Source organism: Coenobita brevimanus, chromosome 95 (assembly GCF_032717465.1).
Source record: "Coenobita brevimanus isolate Jiangsu-jjx chromosome 95, ASM3271746v2, whole genome shotgun sequence".
Classification (NCBI taxonomy): Eukaryota; Metazoa; Arthropoda; class Malacostraca; order Decapoda; family Coenobitidae; genus Coenobita; species Coenobita brevimanus.
In genome coordinates this window covers 34640907-34663406 of record NC_137048.1, presented here as the reverse complement: position 1 = coordinate 34663406, position 22500 = coordinate 34640907, and the positions used below count along the sequence as shown (strand labels likewise).

The following is a 22500-nucleotide window of genomic DNA, read 5'->3' as shown; positions in this document are numbered from 1 at the left end:
CTATCCCACCCTCGTCCTGAAGGGGTTGGATAGGCCATGTTACCAGGCAGTCACGGGGAAGAGGAGGATCGGATACTGTTGTGAGGCTGCACGGGTAGGTTTGACGCTCTTAGAAGACCTCTAAGTGCCCCACCTGTCCCACTAGGCTGATAAAATGTAGTTGGGTTTCTCGTTGGGGAGGAAGATTATTATAGATGTGTGTTTGGTTGAGGTTATACGTACACACACACACACACACACACACACACACACACACACACACACACACACACACACACACACAGGTATTGCTAACATTAACCACCATCAGTCACCAAACGCGCTTGCATCTTGATTAGCAAAAGATGACTAGAAGCAACAAACTCAGGCTAAAGTAATCAATAATAATAATAATAATAATAATAATAATAAAAATCTCGCTAAATCAATGAACACCGTTGAAAAAATAAAGTTCTGTCCATTAGTGCGAACCCCGGTAAGCGTAAAGGGGAATATTGACCCCTACTGCACGTCTTTCACTGAACGGCCAGGCGGTGTTTGCTTTACTGCCGGGGGTGCGACGGAGGGGTGAGAGAGAGGTGTGAGAGGTGAGAGAGAGGTGTGAGAAAGGTGGGGGAGGTGAGAGGCGTGAGAGAGGTGTGAGAAGGAGGTGAGAGAGGGGTGTGAGAGGGATAGGAGACGAGTGTGATGTGAGGCAGGTGTGAGGGAGGTATGGGATGTGAAAAATGTAAACGGGATGTGAGAGGTGTAAGTGGGATGTGTGAGAGAGGTGTGAGTGGGGTGTTGGAGAGGCGTGAGAGGGGTATGAGAGTGATGGGGGGGGTGAGAAGTGAGAGGAGTGAGCGAGGTGGAGCAAGGCGTGAAGAGAGGCGTGAGAGAGAGGTGTGAGAGGTGTACGGTGGCAGGTAAGGGGGTGAAGGTGACTGACAGGTGACAGGTGTGACTCAAAGTATACGAGAGGTGAATGGAAAGCTGACAGGCGGAAAAAGAGGGGGAGTGGAAAGAGAAGACGGGAGAGGGGAGGGGAAGAGAGAGAAGAGAGGGGAAGAAAGAGAGGAGAAATGAAGAAAGGGGAAGAGAAAAGGGAATGAGAAAGAAAATGACAGGAAGACACAAGATAAGGGGAGAGAGAGGAGTGGGGAAGGGGAGGATGAGGGGAAAAGAGAGGGGGGGGAAGAAGAGTAAGGAACAGAGAGAGAGAGAGAGAGAGAGAGAGAGAGAGAGAGAGAGCAGACTACCAACAGGATACAGTAACGGTAAATCGTGTCTAAAAGATAAGCAAATATGAGACACGAAAAAGAAAGAGAAATCGTGGAGAGAGAGAGAGAGAGAGAGAGAGAGAGAGAGAGAGAGAGAGAGAGAAGCATAAATACTTCAGGGGAGGCAGAGGGAGGGATGAGGGAAGAGGGGGTGAGGGAGGGGGAAGAACACGTGGTAGAGGAAAAGAAGGGGGGATGGAGGGGGAAGGAGGAGTGGGGGAGGGGAGGGTAAAGGGGGAGGGGGAGGAAGGGAGGAGGATTATACATGAGAAAATGAAGAATGGGGAGGAGGTGAGTGGGGGGATGTGGTAGGTAGAATAGTAATGAGTGGCGAGAGAAGAGGGGAGGGGAGAGAAGAGGGGAGGGGAGAGAAGAGGAAGAGTGAGTAGGGAAGGAGGGGATGGAGAAGGAAGCAGGAAGAAGGAAGAGACGGAGGAGGGAGAAAGAGAGGAAACTGGGGACACACACACACACACACACACACACACACACACACACACACACACACACACACACACACTCAAAACACCTACACAACTACATAATCCATGAAACTAAGAATATTTTTAAAACCAACCATTTTTTCGAAGTCCAATGTAAAAAAAAAAAAAAATCCATCACGCCTTGTTAATGGTCAAAAAAAAAAAAAAAAAAGGAATTCTATACATTTTTCCAACACAAAGAAAAATAGGCCTAGGACGGGGAGAGAGAGAGAGAGAGAGAGAGAGAGAGAGAGAATCCTAGGGCAAAAAAATAGGAGAAAAAAAATGGTTAGAATAAACACGGGCTTGAAACATTATCCTAATCCTCTCTCTCTCTCTCTCTCTCTCTCTCTCTCTCTCAAGCACTAATGTCAACCTTTACTTATGCTCTCTAAACACCTACAGTAATCCTACATTCTCTCTCTCTCTCTCTCTCTAATTGGAAACAGACCCACATTACCCCAACCAGCGGGTATTTCTGGCATCTTAACCCCTTCACCTCAATGGCCTTATTTAATTCACCCTGGCTTCTTCAAGACGATTTTACTCATCTTAGTGAAACCTCTCGAAGAAGAAGAGGAGGAGGAGGAGGAGGAGGAGGAGGAGGTTGGAAAGAAGAAAAGATGATGATGAATGCTAGTGAAATTCCCCCATCTCTCTCTCTCTCTCTCTCTCTCTCTCTCTCTCTCTCTCTCTCTCTCTCTCTCTCTCACACTATGGCATTGTGTAGTCGAGTGTGAAAGGATACAGGATGCACTACATACACAATGATGCCTCACAAACAGCTCTGTGTATATGTGTATCGTATCCAGACCACATACAAACCTAGAAATATAATGCAGTAATATAATGTAGGTAATATTTATCGCCTGGGCAATATCGATCGTACCTGCGAATCGATTGCACCTTTGAATCGATCGTACCTTTGAATCGATCGCACCTTTGAATCGATCGTACCTTTGAATCGATCGTACCTTTGAATCGATCGCACCTTTGAATCGATCGTACCTTGCAATCGATCGTACCTTTGAATCGATCGTACCTTTGAATCGATCGTACCTTTGAATCGATCGTACCTTTGAATCGATCGCACCTTTGAATCGATCGCACCTTTGAATCGATCGCACCTTGCAATATTTACACCTGTGGCTATTTTCTAGATCACAAGTTTACTATATATTTCACTTATATTTCCAAACAGGGACACACACACAAACACAATCAAGCTGAAGTAAGAGACTGATTTCCTTTCCTCGTCCTCTTGTTTAATACTAGTCACATACGTATATCCTTCCTATTCTTTCTCTCTTCTACATAGATAGATTGATAGACGGATAGATAGACTGGTTGGTAGGTAGGGAGCTGGATAGATACTTGACCTAGAGAAATAGATAAACAGTGTGGGTATATAGTAGAATGTGACAGATATTTAACTTGGCACACACACACACACACACACACACACACACACACACACAGGCAATGACGCGTGTAAACATCTCCTCATGCACACGAACGCAACTTGCATCTGCCTTGCTCTTTGTTCAAGTTTTCGCCACAAGGGACATTTGCACGGCTTCTGCCTAGGGTCCCTTCTCTGCTTAAATATTTCCTTACATACATACATACATAAATACATACATTCATACACATACATACTTCAATACATACATACATACAAGCTCAATATCTTACAAATTTTTTTTTAACAAACACTACTTTCTTTCATACAATGCACAAACCATTTCCATCCATCCCCCCCTCCTCTCTCTCTCTCTCTCTCTCTCTCTCTCTCTCTCTCTCTCTCTCTCTCTCTCTCTCTCTCTTATACAGTACACAGACCACTCCTCTCCCTCTCTCTCTCTCTCTCTCTCTCTCTCTCTCTCTCTCACACACACACACACACACACACACACACACACAGATTCCCTCTTACATACACACACACACGTTCACATACTCGAACACGTACATCCTCCTCGTGTTCACCCTTGCATGAACGGAACATCAAAAATAACAGCGCCCTGAGAGAGAGAGAGAGAGAGAGAGAGAGAGAGAGAGAGAGAGAGAGAGAGAATAATTATGCATGAGTCAATATGTATGTTGAAATATTGCTTAACATTCCTTCTTTTTCACTCACTACCGGTATTTTCATCACTACTAATCTCACTGAGCTCAGTTTCACCTCGCAGGACTAAGATCAAAGTCCTATAATTACTCTTTTTCTTAATCTCACCCTTTAAAAACACCACTACGCATTTTCCACTATTATGTAAACAAACGCACGTGCTAATCATGAGGGCCACACACGTCAAGGCCCCGGAGAGAGAGGCGGCATCCACTCCCTCTGAAGGCTGGGGGGCAACTGAAGGGAGGCCAAGATGGAAGCCGGATTTATACCCTGTGGTCTATTCTCGCGCGCCCACACCCACCCACACCCACACCCACTAGCTCGGTTGTGGGTCAGAGAGAGAGAGAGAGAGAGAGAAATACTATCCTCTCTCATCTGAAGTAATTCCTGTTGTTCTCACTTCATGTCTACCTTCTTACTTTCCATCCTTATCACCTCATTCTATTTTTTTCCTTCCTGATTCTCCTATATATAGACATCTTTCCCTCCCTCTGCCTCCACACGGGCTGGTTTTCTCTCTAAACATTACTCTCTCTCTCTCTCTCTCTCTCTCTCTCTCTCTCACACACATCTTTCCCATCCTAGTCCTCTCCTTTTCCTCAGACACCCTATTATTTTCTTCCATTTTCCTTAGACAATTCCTCTATTTCCCCTATTTACCAATTTCCTTATAAATCCAATAATTTCCCTATTTCTCTTGATAAATCCCATCATTTCCCTATTTCCCATACAAACTATTATTTTTTCCTATTTCCTTACACGCCTCAATCTCCCAATTTTCTTGGACATCATATTTAATTCCTTATTTTCCCAGGATCCTTATTCATTTCCCTATTTTCTTTGAAGATAGTTACCTTATTTTCCTTTCTCCCTGCCTTCCCCTACCCTTTTTGCTTGCTTTCCTTATTACTCTATTTTTTCCCCTGAGAGAGAGAGAGAGAGAGAGAGAGAGAGAACCCCCCTTAACCTCTCCTTCAGTTACACTTTAATTTGAACTTTTCGGCATTCCATTTCTTTCCCGGGGTTGCCAGGTACCTGAAAAATCCAACCGCCCCCTAATTACCCTCATTAACGGCCCAGGGAGCAATTAACCAGTCATTTAGATTGGTCACTGAGGCTCATAATTATCTGGTCTAAGTATATATACATTTTTGGGGATATTGGAAAAAAGAAAATGGAGAAAAAAGGGGATAATTGCGATAAATTTTGGCACTTGATACGTGGGTGCCCTCTTACCGGCCCCTTCCCCCCTCCCCGCTCCCCCTTCTTCCCCCTCCCCTCCTTCCCCCCCCTCTCCCGTAACGACAGGTATGTTCAAAAGACGCTCCCCCCAACCACTAACCTTCTCCTCCCCACTCCCCACCGCATCCCCCCATCTCCCCAACATACCTAGTAACTACAAAGAAATATGAAGGAAGGGTAGTAGCATGGAAAGTACGTCACACACACACACACACACACACACACACACACACACACACACACACACACACATCCCGTCAACTAAATCCGGCAGGCAAAAGTGAGAAGGATCTGTATGTAATATGGAAAAACTGGCCTGGAAATTTCATAGGAAGGGATGAATGGAAAATATATTACCTGTCATCCAACCCTCCCCTCCCCACCCCCCTAACTGCTTCCCCCCCTTCTTCCTCTCTCCCTCACCTCTTCCTTCCTCTCCTCTCCCATCCCCTTTCCTCAAGCCCCTCTCCCATCCTCCTCCCTTCCCCTTTCCCTCCTCATCTTCTATCCTATTTCTCTTCCTCCTCTCCCTCTCCCCCCCTTCCTCCACTCTCCCTTATTTAGCCCCTCTCCTCTCCCTCCTTTCCCTATCCTTCACCACTCCCTCCCTCCCTCCTTCTTTCCCCTTCCCCCCTTCTCCCTCCCCGCTCCCTCACCTTCCCATGGTCATTCATTCTTCCTTTCCCACCCCTCCCTCTCCCTCCCTTCACTTCCTCGTTCCTTCTCATACCTGTTTCCTTCTTACCGTTCCTTATTCACTTCTACCAACGTTCCTTCCTTCCTTCCTTCTTTCCTTCCTTCTCTACATTTTTCCTTTCTTTCAATCGTTCTCCCTTTTCTTCCTTCCTTCCTACTGCCCGTGAATCTCTCTCCCTCTTCGTTCCTTCCTTCCATCTTTCCTCTCTCTTAGCTCCTATAACTCTGCTTAGAGAGAGAGAGAGAGAGAGAGACAGACAGACAGACAGAGACAGAGACAGAGACAGAGAGAGAGACAGACAGACAGACAGACAGAGACCTTAGCACATACTCCACAGGCACTTCACCCTCTTAGGCCTCTCTCTCTCTCTCTCTCTCTCTCTCTCTCTCTCTCTCTCTCTCTCTCTCTCTCTCACAGATGAAAAAGCACACATCCAAAAAATGCTTATCACCCGGACGTATACAAAAAACGCACAAAACGAGCGCACACACACACACACACACACACACACACACACACACACACACACACACACACACACACACACACACACAGAGAGAGAGAGAGAGAGAGAGAGAGAGGGAGAGAGAGAGAGTCCTCGTGTGTGGTACGGGTGGGAATGACGTTCTTTTCCATAGACCACCCTGGAAGAACGTCTCCAACCTCTCTCTCTCTCTCTCTCTCTCTCTCTCTCTCTCTCTCTCTCACACATCCAACCTTATGAATCCAATATTTCAGTTACCTACCTTACTTCATTAATTTTGCTCTCTCTCTCTCTCTCTCTCTCTCTCTCTCTCTCTCTCTCTCTCTCTCTCTCTCTCTCTCTCTCTCTCTCTCTCTCTCTCTCTCTCTCTCTCTCTTATCGCCGCCATCTTAATATATCGTCGCCGCGGCCATTATCTCGCTCAATCTCGCGTGTCCTGGCCAGGCTCTTGCTAGTTACAAAAAGCAAGCTAGTTTTCAAACGTACTTGACAAGTTCAGGTCTTAAATTTTTTTTTCTGAGACTTATGTATTACATTATCAAAGCACAGACATTTTACAGAACAGATTATTATTGAACACAGAATCAACGCAGCAACGAAAGAAACCCAGAAGGAAATATTTTTATATTCTACAAGAAAAGTTGGTACGTGTATCAGTGTGGTCTGTCAACTTTAAAGCATATTTTCAAGGTTTTATGTAATTTATTACAGTATGAACCCAATTTCCAAAGATATATTTATTGAAAAGTGTTGACCTGTGGTTTCTTGACGTAGCCTGCTGCTAACGAATTCGCCTTCACAACGTTTCTGCTGGATTTCCATGGACGGCCACATCAAGCGTGTGTCCAGCACACTGTCAGCCACTGAGTCACTGCACCTTTTTCGCGGATGAAACCTTAGAAACTGGAACCACAGAATTTTTACCATCACACTTTTACTTCCACAGATTTTTGCTGCATCGACAAGGTAATGTCTGCCATGTCTGAGGTGCATGTGGTGTGCATTTGGGGTGTATCTGAGACGTGTGTACTAAGAATGAGAACACCTTTTGGGATGTGTTGGTGTGGGTCTAGAAAATTGTCCTGTGTCTTGTTTCGCCGATGTACTTTAATTTACTTGAGCATCACCGTTGCATTAACCGAGGCAAGGCATACGAAGATGAAGATTTTTTCTTTCCTCCAAGCAAAGCCGATATGTGGCTGGCAACATTCACCTGTCCAGTGTGTTTTCTTACCCACATAAATTATCAATAAACTGCCGCCGTCTTAGGCTGCTGTGTACCTCAGTATAACAGCTCAATCAACAGAAAGAACACAGCCTTATACTTCATCATATAAGCATTTTTCTTTTCTGTAAGCGACGTTGGTATGTGGATAAAAATTACAAAAGTCCATGCTAGATTTGTCCCCCCAGTGAAATATGTCCCTCAGGTATTTTGGTTCATCTTCTGCGACTCATCTAATTCTCCTCAACATCCTCTTCGTTATTCCAAGCCGCTTAACGTCACGCGAGGGAACGAGAGGAATGTGAACTTGGCAAGCGCTTTCATTCACGCTGTAATGAGCTCTTGACAAAAAAAAAAAAAAAAAAAAAAAAAAAAAAAACTCGTTCCAGCGTCGCTGAGTCCCCGCGCACGGCCGTGGAATTGGCGGGAAGGCCGTTGATTGGCTGGCCGGCCCGCTGAGGCTCACGTCGTCTCGATCTTCATTTGTTTTTGTCACTGGCCATAACTTCGCCCAGGTTTACTGATGACTCAAGCGTTACACCGGATACAGTCAAGTCCAAAAAAAAATCACAAATCTGGCTATAGTTTGCTTTCGTTACTCCTTCCTGAACGAAAATCTTAGGGAAAATTGTGTCTGGAAAATCGTCTATGGAAACAATGTGTGTAAGAAGGCACTGAAACGCGTCCATGTTCGTGCCTACACGGAGCATGGAGGGCTGGCATGACTATGAGGGAATGAGGGAGGGAGGAGGGCATTGTGAAGGGGCAACAGGCGACTGAATGGTGGGAGAAGAATTATCTCACCCTCGGCTAAACACCCATTCACCCGCCGCTCCGCCATGGCCGTCCTCACCCCTCGCTCATGAGAAGGACTTGAGATATACAGAGATAAGTCAAAATGGTAATACTTTCTGACGCCAAACCTTAGTATTAACCCTCCAGACGATTCTACTCTGGCTAGGAAATAAGTCCAAGGGAGTGTGGTTGGACATGGACAAAAGCGCCTTCAGGTCTCAAAAACTGAAAATTATAAGACCTCTTCGTTTGTCTTTAAAGGATGATTCAGATACTTTAGGATGTATTAGCACTAACGCTCATATGTAGCTGACCTTTTTTACTGTGATATTCACGCGATAATTTTACTTCAGTTAACCTCACCTGCTTTTATCGATCTTAGAACAACTTACCGTAAGAAAATGGTTAAAATATGATCATACTAACATTCAGGATATTATATAACTTTGTATTTTACTCCAGGATATGCCACACGTTTTCTTCAAGACAAAAAAAGAAGTAGGGAAAAAAGAAAAGGAAAAGGAAAGAATAAAACAAGACCTTACCAAAGCAAATGCGTTCACTACATCTTTCTCTTTAACCCTACAACCTAATGCTAGTCTAGAGAACTTAACGCCAGACTAACAATGGTCTTAGCTAACCTCAGGACCCTCCCGCAACCGCTCTCCTAGCCCACAAAACCTCACAAACCCACCCCTCCCCCAACTCCCATCTCCCCTACCCTCAACCGCCAACCCCCCATTGTGTAACCCTGGGGGCCCCATAAACCCATCACAAGGTTGCGTTAGTACAGCCAGGGGGAAAAAAATACTCCTATACTTTGTGTGTGTGTGTGTGTGTGTGTGTGTGTGTGTGTGTGTGTGTGTGTGTGTGTGTGTGTGTGTGTGTGTGTGTGTGTGTGTGTGTGTGTGTGTGTGTGTGTGTGTGTGTTTTACTCTAGCTTGGCCTAAAGTTTAGTCCTTTTGCAGCTTATTTCAAGAAGCTTAATGGCAGAAATGGACAATATGAAGGCACTGTATCCTTTCCATAGCACTTTTTCGTGACTAGCATGATATTCTATAGTGCTCTGTCTTCATACAACTCAAATTCATAATGGAGATGGTATTTTTAGGCCAAGTTATTGTAAAATGAGTATAATTCTTAAATCTCTTCTTCTTCCCACAATCCTCTACTGGCTAATAATCCTAAACTTTGAGAGGCTTGGGTCCTCATTCTCGTTGGTTAAGGAAGTTCCCTAGCATCTTTCCCTAAGCGATTTATTTTGCCTATTACACCTTATTGTCCTTGTTCCATACTATATAAATCCTTCAGACATTGCCATACTCGGCATAAATAGCGTACAAAGGGATATTAATCAGCCATATCCAAAAATAAATCGCAAAAGTTAGAGGTGTTAGAAAGACGTAGCAGAATAGTAGACCAATTTTTGCCCCGTACTGTACCGGCTCGCCACAAGTACCGTGAAGGCGTATTATCCCGAAACCTCCATTTTTTTTGTAAACATTGTCGCGATGCTATATGGCCCGAATGCCGTCATGTTGGTGTAATAATTTTCCCATTTTTTATGCCTTTCCCACGGCGTTTCTTTCATTCTATATTAATATTTTAAAGTGGTAATAATATTTTCTTTACTATGGCTGCTGCAACATTAAATAAAATAAATATTATCAACGATTAAGAGTATTTTCGTGTAATATTTCTCCAATTTTTGTAGGTCTTTTGCAGAGTGATTCTTTTCAAATATATTAAAATGATAATAACCCTTTTCAATACTACTGCTACTACAACTACAACTACTACTACTACTACTACGACACGGAGAGAGAGAGAGCTATGCAAACCCTCTATATTCGATGCTGGTCGGCAAGAGTAACACGGAAAAGAAAAAAAAAAAGAAAAAAGAAAAGAAAAGAGATTTGCAATGAGGAGGACAATATTAAATGCCAAAATAAACAATGAACTACAAAGGTAAAAACATAAACAAATAAATAAAAACTAGCATTAAATAAAAATCTTCAACTTACAAACATGTGGAAACTCAAAATTCGCTTACTTAAAAAAAAAAAAAGAAAATGTTGATATTCTATTTATATGCGATGACACTATGGTAAAAATGAGAGAGAGAGAGAGAGAGAGAGAGACCAGCTGGGTATTGGGTTACGCCTCTCATTTCAACTGTGTACTCAGGATCCTCGCAGTACTCTCTCTCTCTCTCTCTCTCACACACACACACACACACACACACACACACACACACACACACACACACCACCACTTCCTGCCAACTTAATCCCAATTCACTTTATTCACTAGGCAGAAAATCCTTAATCAGACTAATCTCTCTCTCTCTCTCTCTCTCTCTCTCTCTCTCTCTCTCTCTCTCTCTCTCTCTCTCTCAAGACTACTACCGATGAGAATATAGAGAAAAACATGTACGTGAGAACTATTCAGAATGTTCACACGTATGTATGTATGTATGTATGTATGTATGTATGTGTGTATGTATGTATGTAGGTAGGTAGGTAGATGAAAGCAGATGAACAGACCAAGAGACCAACTGACAGATAGGCAGAGGCAGAGATCAGTAAGTAGGTAGGCAGACGGATAAGCAGCAGGTAGGTAGAACTGTCAATTACGCAGGTACAGCAGGTAGGCAGGTAGTCAGGCAGGAAGAGCAGATAGTCAAATAGATAGGCAGGTAAGCAGGCAAGCAGAAATGATAGCAGAACAGGTAGGTGGGCAGGTAAATAGTAGGTGGGGTGACGCAGGGTGAGTAGGTGGGTGGGGTGAGACGATGATGGATGGGCGGGTGAGGCAGGGTGAGGCAGGAAGTGGCTAGGCTGAATAGGGTTAGGCATATGCTAGTACATGGGCCTAAGAATGAGGGTGTAGGCCTGAGAGAGAGAGAGAGAGAGAGAGAGAGTCATTACTATTATGACTAAAATTAGGTGTGTGTGTGTGTGTGTGTGTGTGTGTGTGTGTGTGTGTGTGTGTGTGTGTGTGTGTGTGTGTGAGAGAGAGAGAGAGAGAGAGAGAGTCATTACTATTATGACTAAAATTAGGTGTGTGTGTGTGTGTGTGTGTGTGTGTGTGTGTGTGTGTGTGTGTGTGTGTGTGTGTGTGTGTGTGTGTGTGTGTGTGTGTGTGTGTGTGACAGTTGTGCTTGTATTCTGAGCCAACAAACATACACGAAATTGTATGTAAACACGTGCCATCCCAGCTACGTACACACACACACACTGATAGCATCATTAATTAGAGAGGGACGTGCGCCTGGATCCGTCTAGGGTAGCCCCGGTCAGTGCCGTGTCTCGGCCCGAGCGGTGCGCGGGGTGAGTGCAGACCTCCCGAGGTCCGAGTGGCGAGCGGTCCCCGGGCCCTAGCTAATTAATGGTGTTATCTCTTATTTAAAAAAAAAAAAAAAAAAAAAAAAACCACCGCTCGCTGGTGCAGTGGTAACGTTCCCGCTTGCCAACTGGTGGACGGGAGTTCGCGCCTTGCTCAGGTTGCGAAAAGTTTCACTGACGAAGTGGGTGGTTACTGTCCCCCTTGAGCAAGGGGACGGGTGTGTGCGTGTGTGAAGGTCACAGCCTTGCCCTTAGATCGGATCATATGAGCTTTCAGCTCCCTTCCGGGAGGGTAAAAGCTGACGATCACGACTATCAAGAGATCCTGACCGACCCGGTGAATTACACACACACAAACTCACTCTCTCTCTCTCTCTCTCTCTCTCTCTCTCTCTCTCTCTCTCTCTCTCACGTACTGACATGCATATACCGTTACAACCAGACACGCACATGCTCAAACACACACACACACACACACACACACACACACACACACACACACATTCATTCTCTCTCTCTCTCTCTCTCTCTCTCTCTCTCTCTCTCTCAAAATGAGTCACTGAGAATCCCCTTTGTGAGACGAGGATGGGGGAGGGGGAGGGTGGTGGAGGTGGGGTATGGGGAGGGGCAAGAGGGGGAGACAAGGGTATAACATGACCCTAATACCCACCCCTCTCCCACCTACACCCCTACCCTCCTACCCTCACCCTTCCCTACTCGTACCTTCTCTCCCCTCCCCCTCCCTAACCCCTGCTTTCCTTCCCTCCCTCTTCCCCTCATACGACCCTGTTCTAGGCCTGGGGTACGAGAGAGAGAGAGAGAGAGAGAGAGAGAGAGAGAGAGAGAGAGAGAGAGGGGGGGGGGTTCTCTAAAAGTTCAGTAAATCTTGTCAGTAGCAAAACAATCATCTTTAGTACTGAAATCACAGCTCAACATCCTACAACGTCTCCCCTTAAATTTTGTGAAAGAAAACTATTGCGGGTCGTTTTCTATGATAATAATAAAACCAACTCCTATATTTTTCCATTACGTTCTATATTTTCTCCTACACAAACATCACCAACGTATGAGGAATTGGCAGACAGACGTTTCATTAAATCATTTTAAAACACAATACATTTATGTACAGTTGCAGACAGAATTTGCTTAATATAACACCTCTTCCCGTTTTCCTCTGCTGGGTAATGTTTCTAGGCTGAGAGGCTTAAGGAGGCTCCCAAACACCTCTTCCATAGCGATTTATTCTTGGATATGGCTAGTTAATAACCCTTTGTACGCTACTTATGCAGAGAATGGCGATGTTAGGATTTACGGAACAGAACAGGATAGTAAAATGCACTAAGTAAACCAAATCGCTTACGGAGAGGTATTAGGGAGCTTCCTTAACCAGCGAGAATACGGGTTATAATAAGACAAAGCACAACACTGAAGCTTTAAATACGCCACTACTGATAAATTTATTCACTGAGACTCTACAATATTTTTACTAAGGTTTGCACATCAGTTGTTACACACACACACACACACACACACACACACACACACACACACACACACACACACACACACAGCAGGCTAATCTGATATGCAACTTGGACTGTCAACCTTCTAACATACCACACTCTTTTCTGACACTGACCTACCTCCACTCACTTCTTGTAGTCTCTCTTTCTCTCTCTCTCTCTCTCTCTCTCTCTCTCTCTCTCACACACACACACACACACACACACACACACACACACCTGACACGCTCTGTCCCTCCACATGCCCAACTACTGACCTCGAGAAAGTCGGTCAGCTTCACACGTCAGGAACAGGGAAGGGGAATAAACGAATAGATAGATAGATAGATAAACGCATAAATAAATAGATAAAACTCACCTGTGGCAGCACCCCAGACACAGGTGCTAGTTTTGGTGGTCCCCTACACAGCTCCAGCTCCTCGTAGATGTGTTCCCTGGAGTCCACCACCGCCACGCTGTTCCTCTGACGCCCCCTCGTGCTGGACAGCGACCCCAGACCCCCGCTGACGTGCACTGACCCCGCTGACCCCATCCCGGACGACGGCGGCCTGCGGGTCAAATGTCAGGTCAAGTTAGGTTAGGTGGTTCTGTTATACCTAGATTAGATTGGGTGGGGATAGGGTGGATTCGGCTGGGAGAGAGTGGGAGAGGGATTCAGACAGTTGCGAAGTCGAGAGGGAAGTAGGGGAGCTCATCAAGTCACTTACCTATTTATTTCTGACATGGAGGACTGCAGGTTAGTGAGAAGAAGAACTCTGGTCAAGACTGTACAGTGAGTGAAACCGAAAATAGTTTAGAGGTTTAGTTTAGGTGATGCTGCTTGTGTTGTTTGTCCCATCCCCCACCCCCCCTCCACACACAGACTTGGACCATTATATATATACAGCAAATATATATATCACTAATACATGCTCTCTAATGATACCTGGAGTATTTAATTAAGTACCTCAGATTTAACGACGTAGTATTTATGATCGTAAATAGAGGTATGCGCCTCCCCTCCACCTCTGGCTACACCGCTGACGATATAACTCAAAGGAAACAAATACCCAGGCGGATCGTACAAGGAAAATTTGTGATTGGTGTGATAGGCCTGGAGATATAATGTTGGGTATGTTGCGGAGAGGTACATACACACCTACTTGGACTCAGCAACAGACGAGGCTACAAGATTTACCTTTCCTAACAGCTCCTCTTTACCAATTCATTCTGCACGAAACACCAGTATCCTTTTGTATACTACTGCTGCAAACTATGTAGATATTAATACGATATACCTACACACGCTACCAGAGAATGTTCACGTGTAATATGCCAAATACATCGCTAAGGAAGAGGTGCTTGGAAGCCTCTTATATGCCACCTACGGTCCTTAATCGCAAAACACTCGGGGGAAAGGGTCATGCGCTGTTCATATATCGTAGCACGGATAACAGCTGGGCAATTAAAGTAAGAGAGCAGCCTCCCGCAGATGCAGAGAGAGGATGAGATAGGCAGAGATCCAGATGCGACCCGTTAGTGCAGTGGGCGGTACGGGCTAACAAGCGATAAGTCGGGGTGGAGAAAGTTGGCAGAGGCTTGTTTCCAGTTTGTTTCCCCTGCCTGATTGACACAGGTGGTGGTGTGGTGTGGTGTGGTGTGGTGTGGTGTGGTGTGGTGTGGTGTGGTGTGCTGTGGTGTGGTGTGGTGTGGTGTGTTGATTGTGATGAATGATGATGATGATGATGATAATGATGATGAGAAACACACACACACAGATACACTTCACCTCTTCCCCACCAGGGTGAGGGGAGGGAAGGCAACAGGGGAAAGGGGGAGGAAAGATGAGAAGAAGGAAGGGGGAACGGTGGAGGGAGACAGGGAGAAGAGACGGACGAAAGAAGAAGTATGAAAGGGGAACGAGAGAGGGGAGAGGAAAGGGAGAGAGGAGGAGAGGAGAGGGGATGGAAGAGAGCGGTGGGGAGAGAAGCAGAGGAGAGAGAGGGGAAGAGTGGAGAGGCGGGGGAGAAGAAGAGGGGGGGGGAGACAGAGGGCACGGGAGGGGCAGCATATCTCACTGTCATGTACCCACGGAGCCTAAAAGTCGTAAACATCCCTGACCTGCCTTAACACCAAAACAAACATTCGATTTCCCTTTAAATTTCTACAGTTTAAAGGCCCAAGCAGACGATTTAAACCCCTATGTGGACGATTTAAAGCCCAGCGAGGACCAGTTAAAGCCCACAAGGTGATTTAAAGCCCCCAAGCAGGTGATTTAAAGTCCCCAATAAGACGATTTAAAGCCCCGTGCGGACGATTTAAAGCCCCGCGCGGACGATTTAAGCCTGAGAGCAGACGATCAAAACCCAGAAGTAGATGATTTAAAACTCCAGAGAGGACGATTTAACCCCCCACCACTACACTCAGATTTTTCCCGCTCGCCACAAAAGCCTGTATTTTACACCCGCTACGCCTCCATTAGCCTGTTCATTTATAAATCTTAATAATATAATCTTGGATGAAAGGCAAAAAAAATATGGACGCAACTGGTTAGGCTGTGATTTGGGGTTTGGTGAAATTGGTTGTACGTGTGTGTGTGTGTGTGTGTGTGTGTGTGTGTGTGTGTGTGTGTGTGTGTGCGCTTGGAGTGAGTTGAATCAAGAAACAGGAAAAAAGGGATATCACACACGATCATGTCATTAAATAAATAAAATCATTATTAAAAAAAAAAAAGAGAGAGATTAAAGAAACATCAGGATCCCTAAAAATAATAATCTCAACTTTCGACAACACCCAAATCAAAGAAATCCACCCCCATAAAAAGAATTAAAAAAATATATATATTCAGAAAAAAACATTAGCTCCCTTAAAAAAAATAATTGGTACTCTAGACACCACTTTGATATATTTAAGGACCAACTAAAGAAAATTTGCAAGTCTCTCATTTCCCCCCTGGTTAAACGAGTGTGTATATATAGGAGGTGGTCAGAAAAAATATATATACTGCCAGCCTGAAGAGGGAAACAAGTATATAAACTATCTGAGAGAGAGAGAGAGACCTATCACATACCTCCCTCGACGTTTGAGAAGAAGATCACTACAATTGCCTAAGAGATCTCGCAAACCAGTACAGTTGGCTTGAAATAGATCCCAGTTAAGCATAAAAGGAGCATCGGTGAAACTCCTCTTTGGATAACTTATAGACCAGGCCAAGTGTTAGCCGTGTCTCTCGCCGCGACCTACCCCAAGCCTTTCCCCGCCCCACTGACTCTTACACCAATTCACTTCGGAGTTGCATTTTTCTCCGTGTCATACTATAGTTGATTCACACTAACCTGGTCCAGATTTTTGTCTCTTTTGCGGCTTATTTTACGTAGCTCAGCGGCAGACTCAGGTTAGTACTGTCTTTGGGTTAGAGGGGTCCCTAGTACCTCTTCCTTAGCGATTTATTTTTGGTTATGGCTGGTTAGTATCCTTTCGTGGGTTATGTATGCAGAGTATGGCGATGCTTGAACGATTTATATAACAGAATAAGACAGTAAGGCGTAATAACCAAAACAAATCGCTTAGGAAAAGGTGTTGGGGAGCTTCCTCAACTAACATGAATACGGGACAGACAGGGCTACAACTCTTTCCTATCCACAAAACTTCTTCGTGACTAGCATCGAGTTCTAGTGTTAATTTACTAGTACAACTCAGCATTCAATATCTCCCGTTGCTCCTATAAAGACAATTATTAGTTACGAGAAAAATTCCATCGCAAGCATTCGCTATTTTTAACAGGACGTACAAGGAAAGGCGACTCCAGAATGTTCCAATGTCTAGTTCTTCCTGTCGAAATAAATCCTCCAATGTCCTAGTTCTTCCTGTCGAAATAAATCCTCCAATGTCCCAGTTCTTCCTATCGAAATAAATCCTCCAATGTCCTAGTTCCTCCTGTCGACATAAATCCTCCAATGTCCTAGTTCTTCCTGCAGAAATAAATCCTCCAATGTCTAGTTCTTCCTGCAGAAATAAATCCTCCAATGTCCCAGTTCTTCCTATCGAAATAAATCCTTCAATGTCCTAGTTCTTCCTGCAGAAATAAATCCTCCAATGTCTAGTTCTTCCTGTCGAAATAAATCCTCCAATGTCCTAGTTCTTCCTGTCGACATAAATCCTCCAATGTCCTAGTTCTTCCTGCAGAAATAAATCCTCCAATGTCTAGTTCTTCCTGCAGAAATAAATCCCGAGTTACGATCGATCCCATGTCGTAACTTAAGATATCTTTTACCAGGAAGAACTAGAGATGGGCAGGTTTCTAGACTCTCTTTCCCTTGATCTACCTACTTAAAGAAATATATATGAACCTACTATATATTTCCCTTCGTAACCAAGATTTTTTTTTCCAGGAGACAAGAGATAATGGAAGGACTCGACATTACCTCCCGCGTCCTTCCTGGTAAACAAACTCTATATAGGACATGGCACTGATCATATATGTGTTTGTAAATCCTTTCCCTTGACTGTAAATGGAGGGCTGTGTGTTGTCGGTCATTTTTCAGAATATTATGTAAAGGTTAGACCGGGGGAACAACTGCCCTGGGAAAAGGTGTAACGGGTGGAATAAGAGAGATTTAGCTTACTTGGAACTTAATATAGGGACCTGGGAAGTGAAGTGACGGTTGTGTGGGGAAATGCTACAAATCCCATACTACTGTGAGGGGAGGAAGGAAGGGGGACAAAGGAGGGATTAGACGGTGAGGATGCTAATTTCAGAAGACTATCAGAATTGGACCCAAGATGTTCAAGCGATTTTCCTTTTTTTTTTTTTTTTTTTCTTTTTTCTTCAAGGAGTGAGCAGGGATAACAGAAAACATACTTTGTTTAACACTCCGACCGGCTTGAGAACCGACTGCCCGAGAAAGCGAAGCGAATTTAATAAGTTGTGCCAAGACCTGCTGAAGAGAAAGACGGAGAGAAAACCTAACTGACAAGAGAGAGAGAGAGAGAGAGAGAGAGAGAGAGAGAGAGACCCCCAACTAATAAGAAGCCGTACTGAGAGCCTGGAGTTAGAAGATAAATTATTTAAGACGTGTAGTTTTCTCTTCAAACCCTCTTATCTTTTCGCCCTGCCATCACAACCCCCCACCTGCCTAACACCCCCTCATTAGACCTGCCTCCCCCTGACCTGCCTCACGTCCTGACCTGCCTCACTACTGCCTACCTGCCTCCCCATTTAGGCACTGGTAATATGGCTGGTGGGGGTGGTAGGTGAGGTGAGAGATAAACACCTGCTTCTGGCACTCTCTCCCTCTCTCTCTCTCTCTCTTGAACAGTTACACATACATAATGGCAAGAAAAATGTAAATGTGTGTGTGTGTGTGTGTGTGTGTGTGTGTGTGTGTGTGTGTGTGTGTGTGTGTGTGTGTGTGTGTGTGTACGTATTCCTGTATGCAAATATAGGCTACTTACGATTGTGTTGTGCATATGGGCGTGCAAATACACACGTCTACAGGACAGAGTTGCTGTGTGTGTGTGTGTGTGTGTGTGTGTGTGTGTGTGTGTGTGTGTGTGTGTGTGTGTGTGTGTGTGTGTGTGTGTGTGTGTGTGTGTGTGTGTGTGTGTGTGTGTGTGTACGTGCTTACATCCGTGTTTGTGTACGTGATACTGTGCTCGTGTGTTTTTATGCCCCTCTCTCTCTCTCTCTTTCTCTCTCTCTCTTAAACGCCTGTCTGTAAGAGAGAGAGAGGAGAAGTGAGTAAGAGAGCGAGAGAAAGCAGGTGAGATAGCCCCTGCCTGCCACGCCCCCACAGCCATCAATCCATCACCAACACTATCAACCCCACTCATCAAAGCACACCACCGTCAATCACAATATCCAACTTATCCACACATCAACCCAGCAGTCAAGCCAATTAAATCTCTTCTAGGCAAGGATGCAACTGGGAGGGGTTCCTGGCCTTTGGTTCCTTCTTCCTTGCATAAAAAAAAAAAAAAGACGGAGGAGAAATCTAACGCGTATACCGTATTCTTAAATGGGGGTTGGGATGAAGGATTATATTGGAAAGAATGTAAGAGGGAGGATATAATGGGTAATATATGCTAGAGGATGGATAATATACTGCTAGAAGATGAACGTTATACCGCTAGAGGATGCAGGATATGTTAGAAGATAGCCTAGGATGTGAAGGACTGGGGATTAGCCAGGATAAAGTGGAGGAGCATATACGAGAAGGTGGATTTGGGTGGAATGAAGAACGCTTGGAACAATTACTGGGTTCACGCTCAGATCAGCCTGGCGGTTATAACTACTGCTACTAATACTACAACTACTACTACACTACTACTACTACTCACCGCCGAGGCAGGGGTCGTAGGGGTGGGGGTCGCTGGGTGTGGGCGGTGGGCGTGAGGCGGATGGAGGACGGGGTGAGGCGGCAGGTTCGGGCGATGGGCGTGGTTCTCTGCGACGAGGAGGTGGTGGTGGGCGTGGTTCTCTGGGAGGCGGTGGGCGTGGTTCTTTGAGAGGCGGTGGGCGTGGTTCGTTGCGAGGCGGTGGGCGTGGTTCTCTGAGATGCCGTTGGGGTGGTTCTCTGAGAGGTTGTGGGCGTGGTTCTCTGGGATGCTGTGGGCGTGGTTCTTTGAGAGGTGGTGGGCGTGGTTCGGGACGTGGGCGGTGCTGTGATGGTTGTGGGTCTCGGCGCGGGCGGGATGACGATGGTGGTTCTGGCGGCGGGCGTGGTGGCGTGTGGGGGCCTGGGCGTGGGCGCGGGCGTGGGCGTGAGGGCGGGGGTGGTCCTGGAGACGGGCGCGATAAGGGTGTTGATGCGGGAGGTGGAGCGGTGGGTGGAGGTTCGGTGGGTGGAGGGGGCGGAAGTGGAGGCTGGGGCGGCCGTCACCAGAACTGGGGGTGGAGAAAGACAAATTATAAGTACAATGAACAAAAAAATAAAAAACAACAATAAAAACTGAGGTGTCACTGAAATTTCATAGGAAGGGCAGAAAGTAATACAGAAAGTTGAGTATAATGCAGATCTGTAACAACATACCAAACACCAGATAACGGTGCTAGTCAAAAAGAAAATATTATATGGAAAGGAAGAAGAGCTGCTGTACTGTCTTGCTCTGCCAATGAGATACGGGAAATAAGCGGCAAAATGACGAAAACTCTAAACTCCTACATTCTTACAGGGATAGGCGGAATTATAAGAAAGTCTACGGATGTTAATCTCCCATTTCTAGGATTTTATTATTATTATTTTTTGAAGTCTACGGAAGTTAATCTCCCATTTCTAGAATAGTATTTTAAAAGTCTACGGAAGTCAATCGCCCATTTCTAGGATAACTCGAGCGTACGAAGGTTTTACACACCATATGTATGGTATGGATGGAAGACTATTAGAGAGTTTCTGTGGTTCGTAGTAAAGTATCTGTAAGAGATGGTGGATTTGTACGCGATTTTTAGTGTTGGAGCGAGACAAGGGTGTGGAGCTTTATAAATATCTTCTCTCTCTCTCTCTCTCTCTCTCTCTCTCTCTCTCTCTCTCTCTCTCTCTCTCTCTCTGTATGGGGGTATGAGAAGTTAAAACGCTGGGAAATAAGGGGTGAAGATGATTTTCTATGATAGTTATTTTTTCTCAGCTTTTAACCCCTCGTGTCAGATGACCTGCTATACCTTTATTCTTGCGGCTTCCAAACTATCAGACTCTGAAAGGCGTCTCTTAATAAACAGGTTAATGAGGGTTATACTTATTCACTTAACCCCTCAAGTCTGAAAAGTGTCTCTAGATCCAAATAATACAGTGTGGGGATGGCATGGAAAAACCTCGCGTCATTGTAGTGAAGGGGATAATATCAGAGGCTGAGGACAGGCCAGACTGTCATCAGATGTATTATGCTAAGTAATACACACCGTCTTTCTCACACTGACATTATTTATACAGATGGGTTGAATTTGTTTTAATATTCTTACTTATTCCTTTACTGTATACATTATTATTTTTCTTCTCGCTCCTTATTTACTACCGTACCCAGTAACCGGTCCAACACCCACAGGGCGTTTATGCATATAAAATTACTGCAATTTAATATACTATTCTTGCCTGACTACCACCGTCTGAGGTAGCGTTTATATATATATATATATATATATATATATATATATATATATATATATATATATATATAAAGAGAGAGAGAGAGAGAGAGAGAGAGAGAGAGAGAGAGAGAGAGCAATCTACTCTTAATGGTTGCAAAAACTGCTGGTAGACCCAAGATGCAGAATACGTAGCAAAGTATTCTGACCCAAGAATGAAGTCAGTACATTAAAAAAAAAAAAAAAAAAAAAAAAAAAAGCAGGTCAGCTACACAATCACAGTCAGGCTTCCATTTAACGAGACAGGTGGACAGCCTACTTCAGGTGTGAATGGGAAATGTGGAGATCAGCTTCCTTAGAGTTTATCACACACATCATCGCAGTACACCCAGGCCAAAATTATATCACCTGGCTTGGCAGCAATGGGGTGGAGTACAAACTGCTACGTACACTGGTTCGAATCTCTATTATTATTATTATTATTTTTTTTTTTTATTATTATTATTATTATTGCATCTTACCTCTAGTAGCCGAGGGGTTGGAGCTGTGGAGTGGCTTTGGTCTCTGTTGATGTTGCTGTTGTTGTTGTTGCTGCTGCTGCTGTTGTTGTTGGTATATTTGTTGTCCTTGTTGTGGCTTTTGTTGTTGTTGTTGTTGTTGTTGATATACTTGCTGCCCTTGTAGTTTTTGTTGTTGTTGTTGCTGATGTTGTGGTGGTGGTGGCTGTGGCTGGTGTTGTTGTAGTCTGTCTTGTTTCTGTTGAGGTTGTATTTGTGGGGGTGTTCTTAGTTGTGGCTGCTGCTGTTGTGGTTGTGGTTTATGCTGTGCTTCCTGAGGTTGTTGTTGTTGTTGTTGCTGTTGTTGTTGTTGTAATGGCTGCTGTTGTTGCTGTGTTCTCTGCTGCTGTATGTGTGTTCGGTCCTGTGTCTGTTGTGTTATGATGTAGCTTGCCTTGTGTTGTTGCTGTTGTTGTTGTTCTTGTTGTTGTTGCTGCTGCTGTTGTGGTATTTGCTGTATTTGTATGTGGTTTGGCTTGAGCTGCGGCTGTGATGGTTGTGGCTGTGGTGGAGGTTGGTGTGGGAGGTCTGGTTTGTGCTGTGGTGGTGGTGGTGGTGGTGGTGGTTGGTTCTGGTGTGGTAACTGGTGTGGCTGAGTGTGCTGTGGCGCGTTGTGGTGTGGTGGTGCTGACTGTTGCGTCTGCTGCGTGTGATCAGTGTGGTGCTGTAGTGGTTGTGGTGGTGCAGGGTGTATGAGTGTGG

General features: G+C 44.9%; 1 protein-coding gene across 1 annotated transcript in view; it reads right to left on the bottom strand.

Moving 5' to 3' along the window:
- Positions 1-22500, bottom strand: part of LOC145413128 (uncharacterized) — a 53724-nt gene that overhangs the window by 31046 nt on the left and 178 nt on the right. Inside the window, exons 2-6 of the mRNA XM_080282846.1 lie at positions 22063-22119; positions 21763-21873; positions 19921-20050; positions 19504-19842; positions 13544-13733 (exon numbers count right to left, since the gene is read on the bottom strand). Of these exons, the coding sequence (XP_080138972.1) occupies positions 13544-13733; positions 19504-19842; positions 19921-20050; positions 21763-21873; positions 22063-22119 (827 nt within the window). The remainder of the gene's footprint in view (positions 1-13543; positions 13734-19503; positions 19843-19920; positions 20051-21762; positions 21874-22062; positions 22120-22500) is intronic.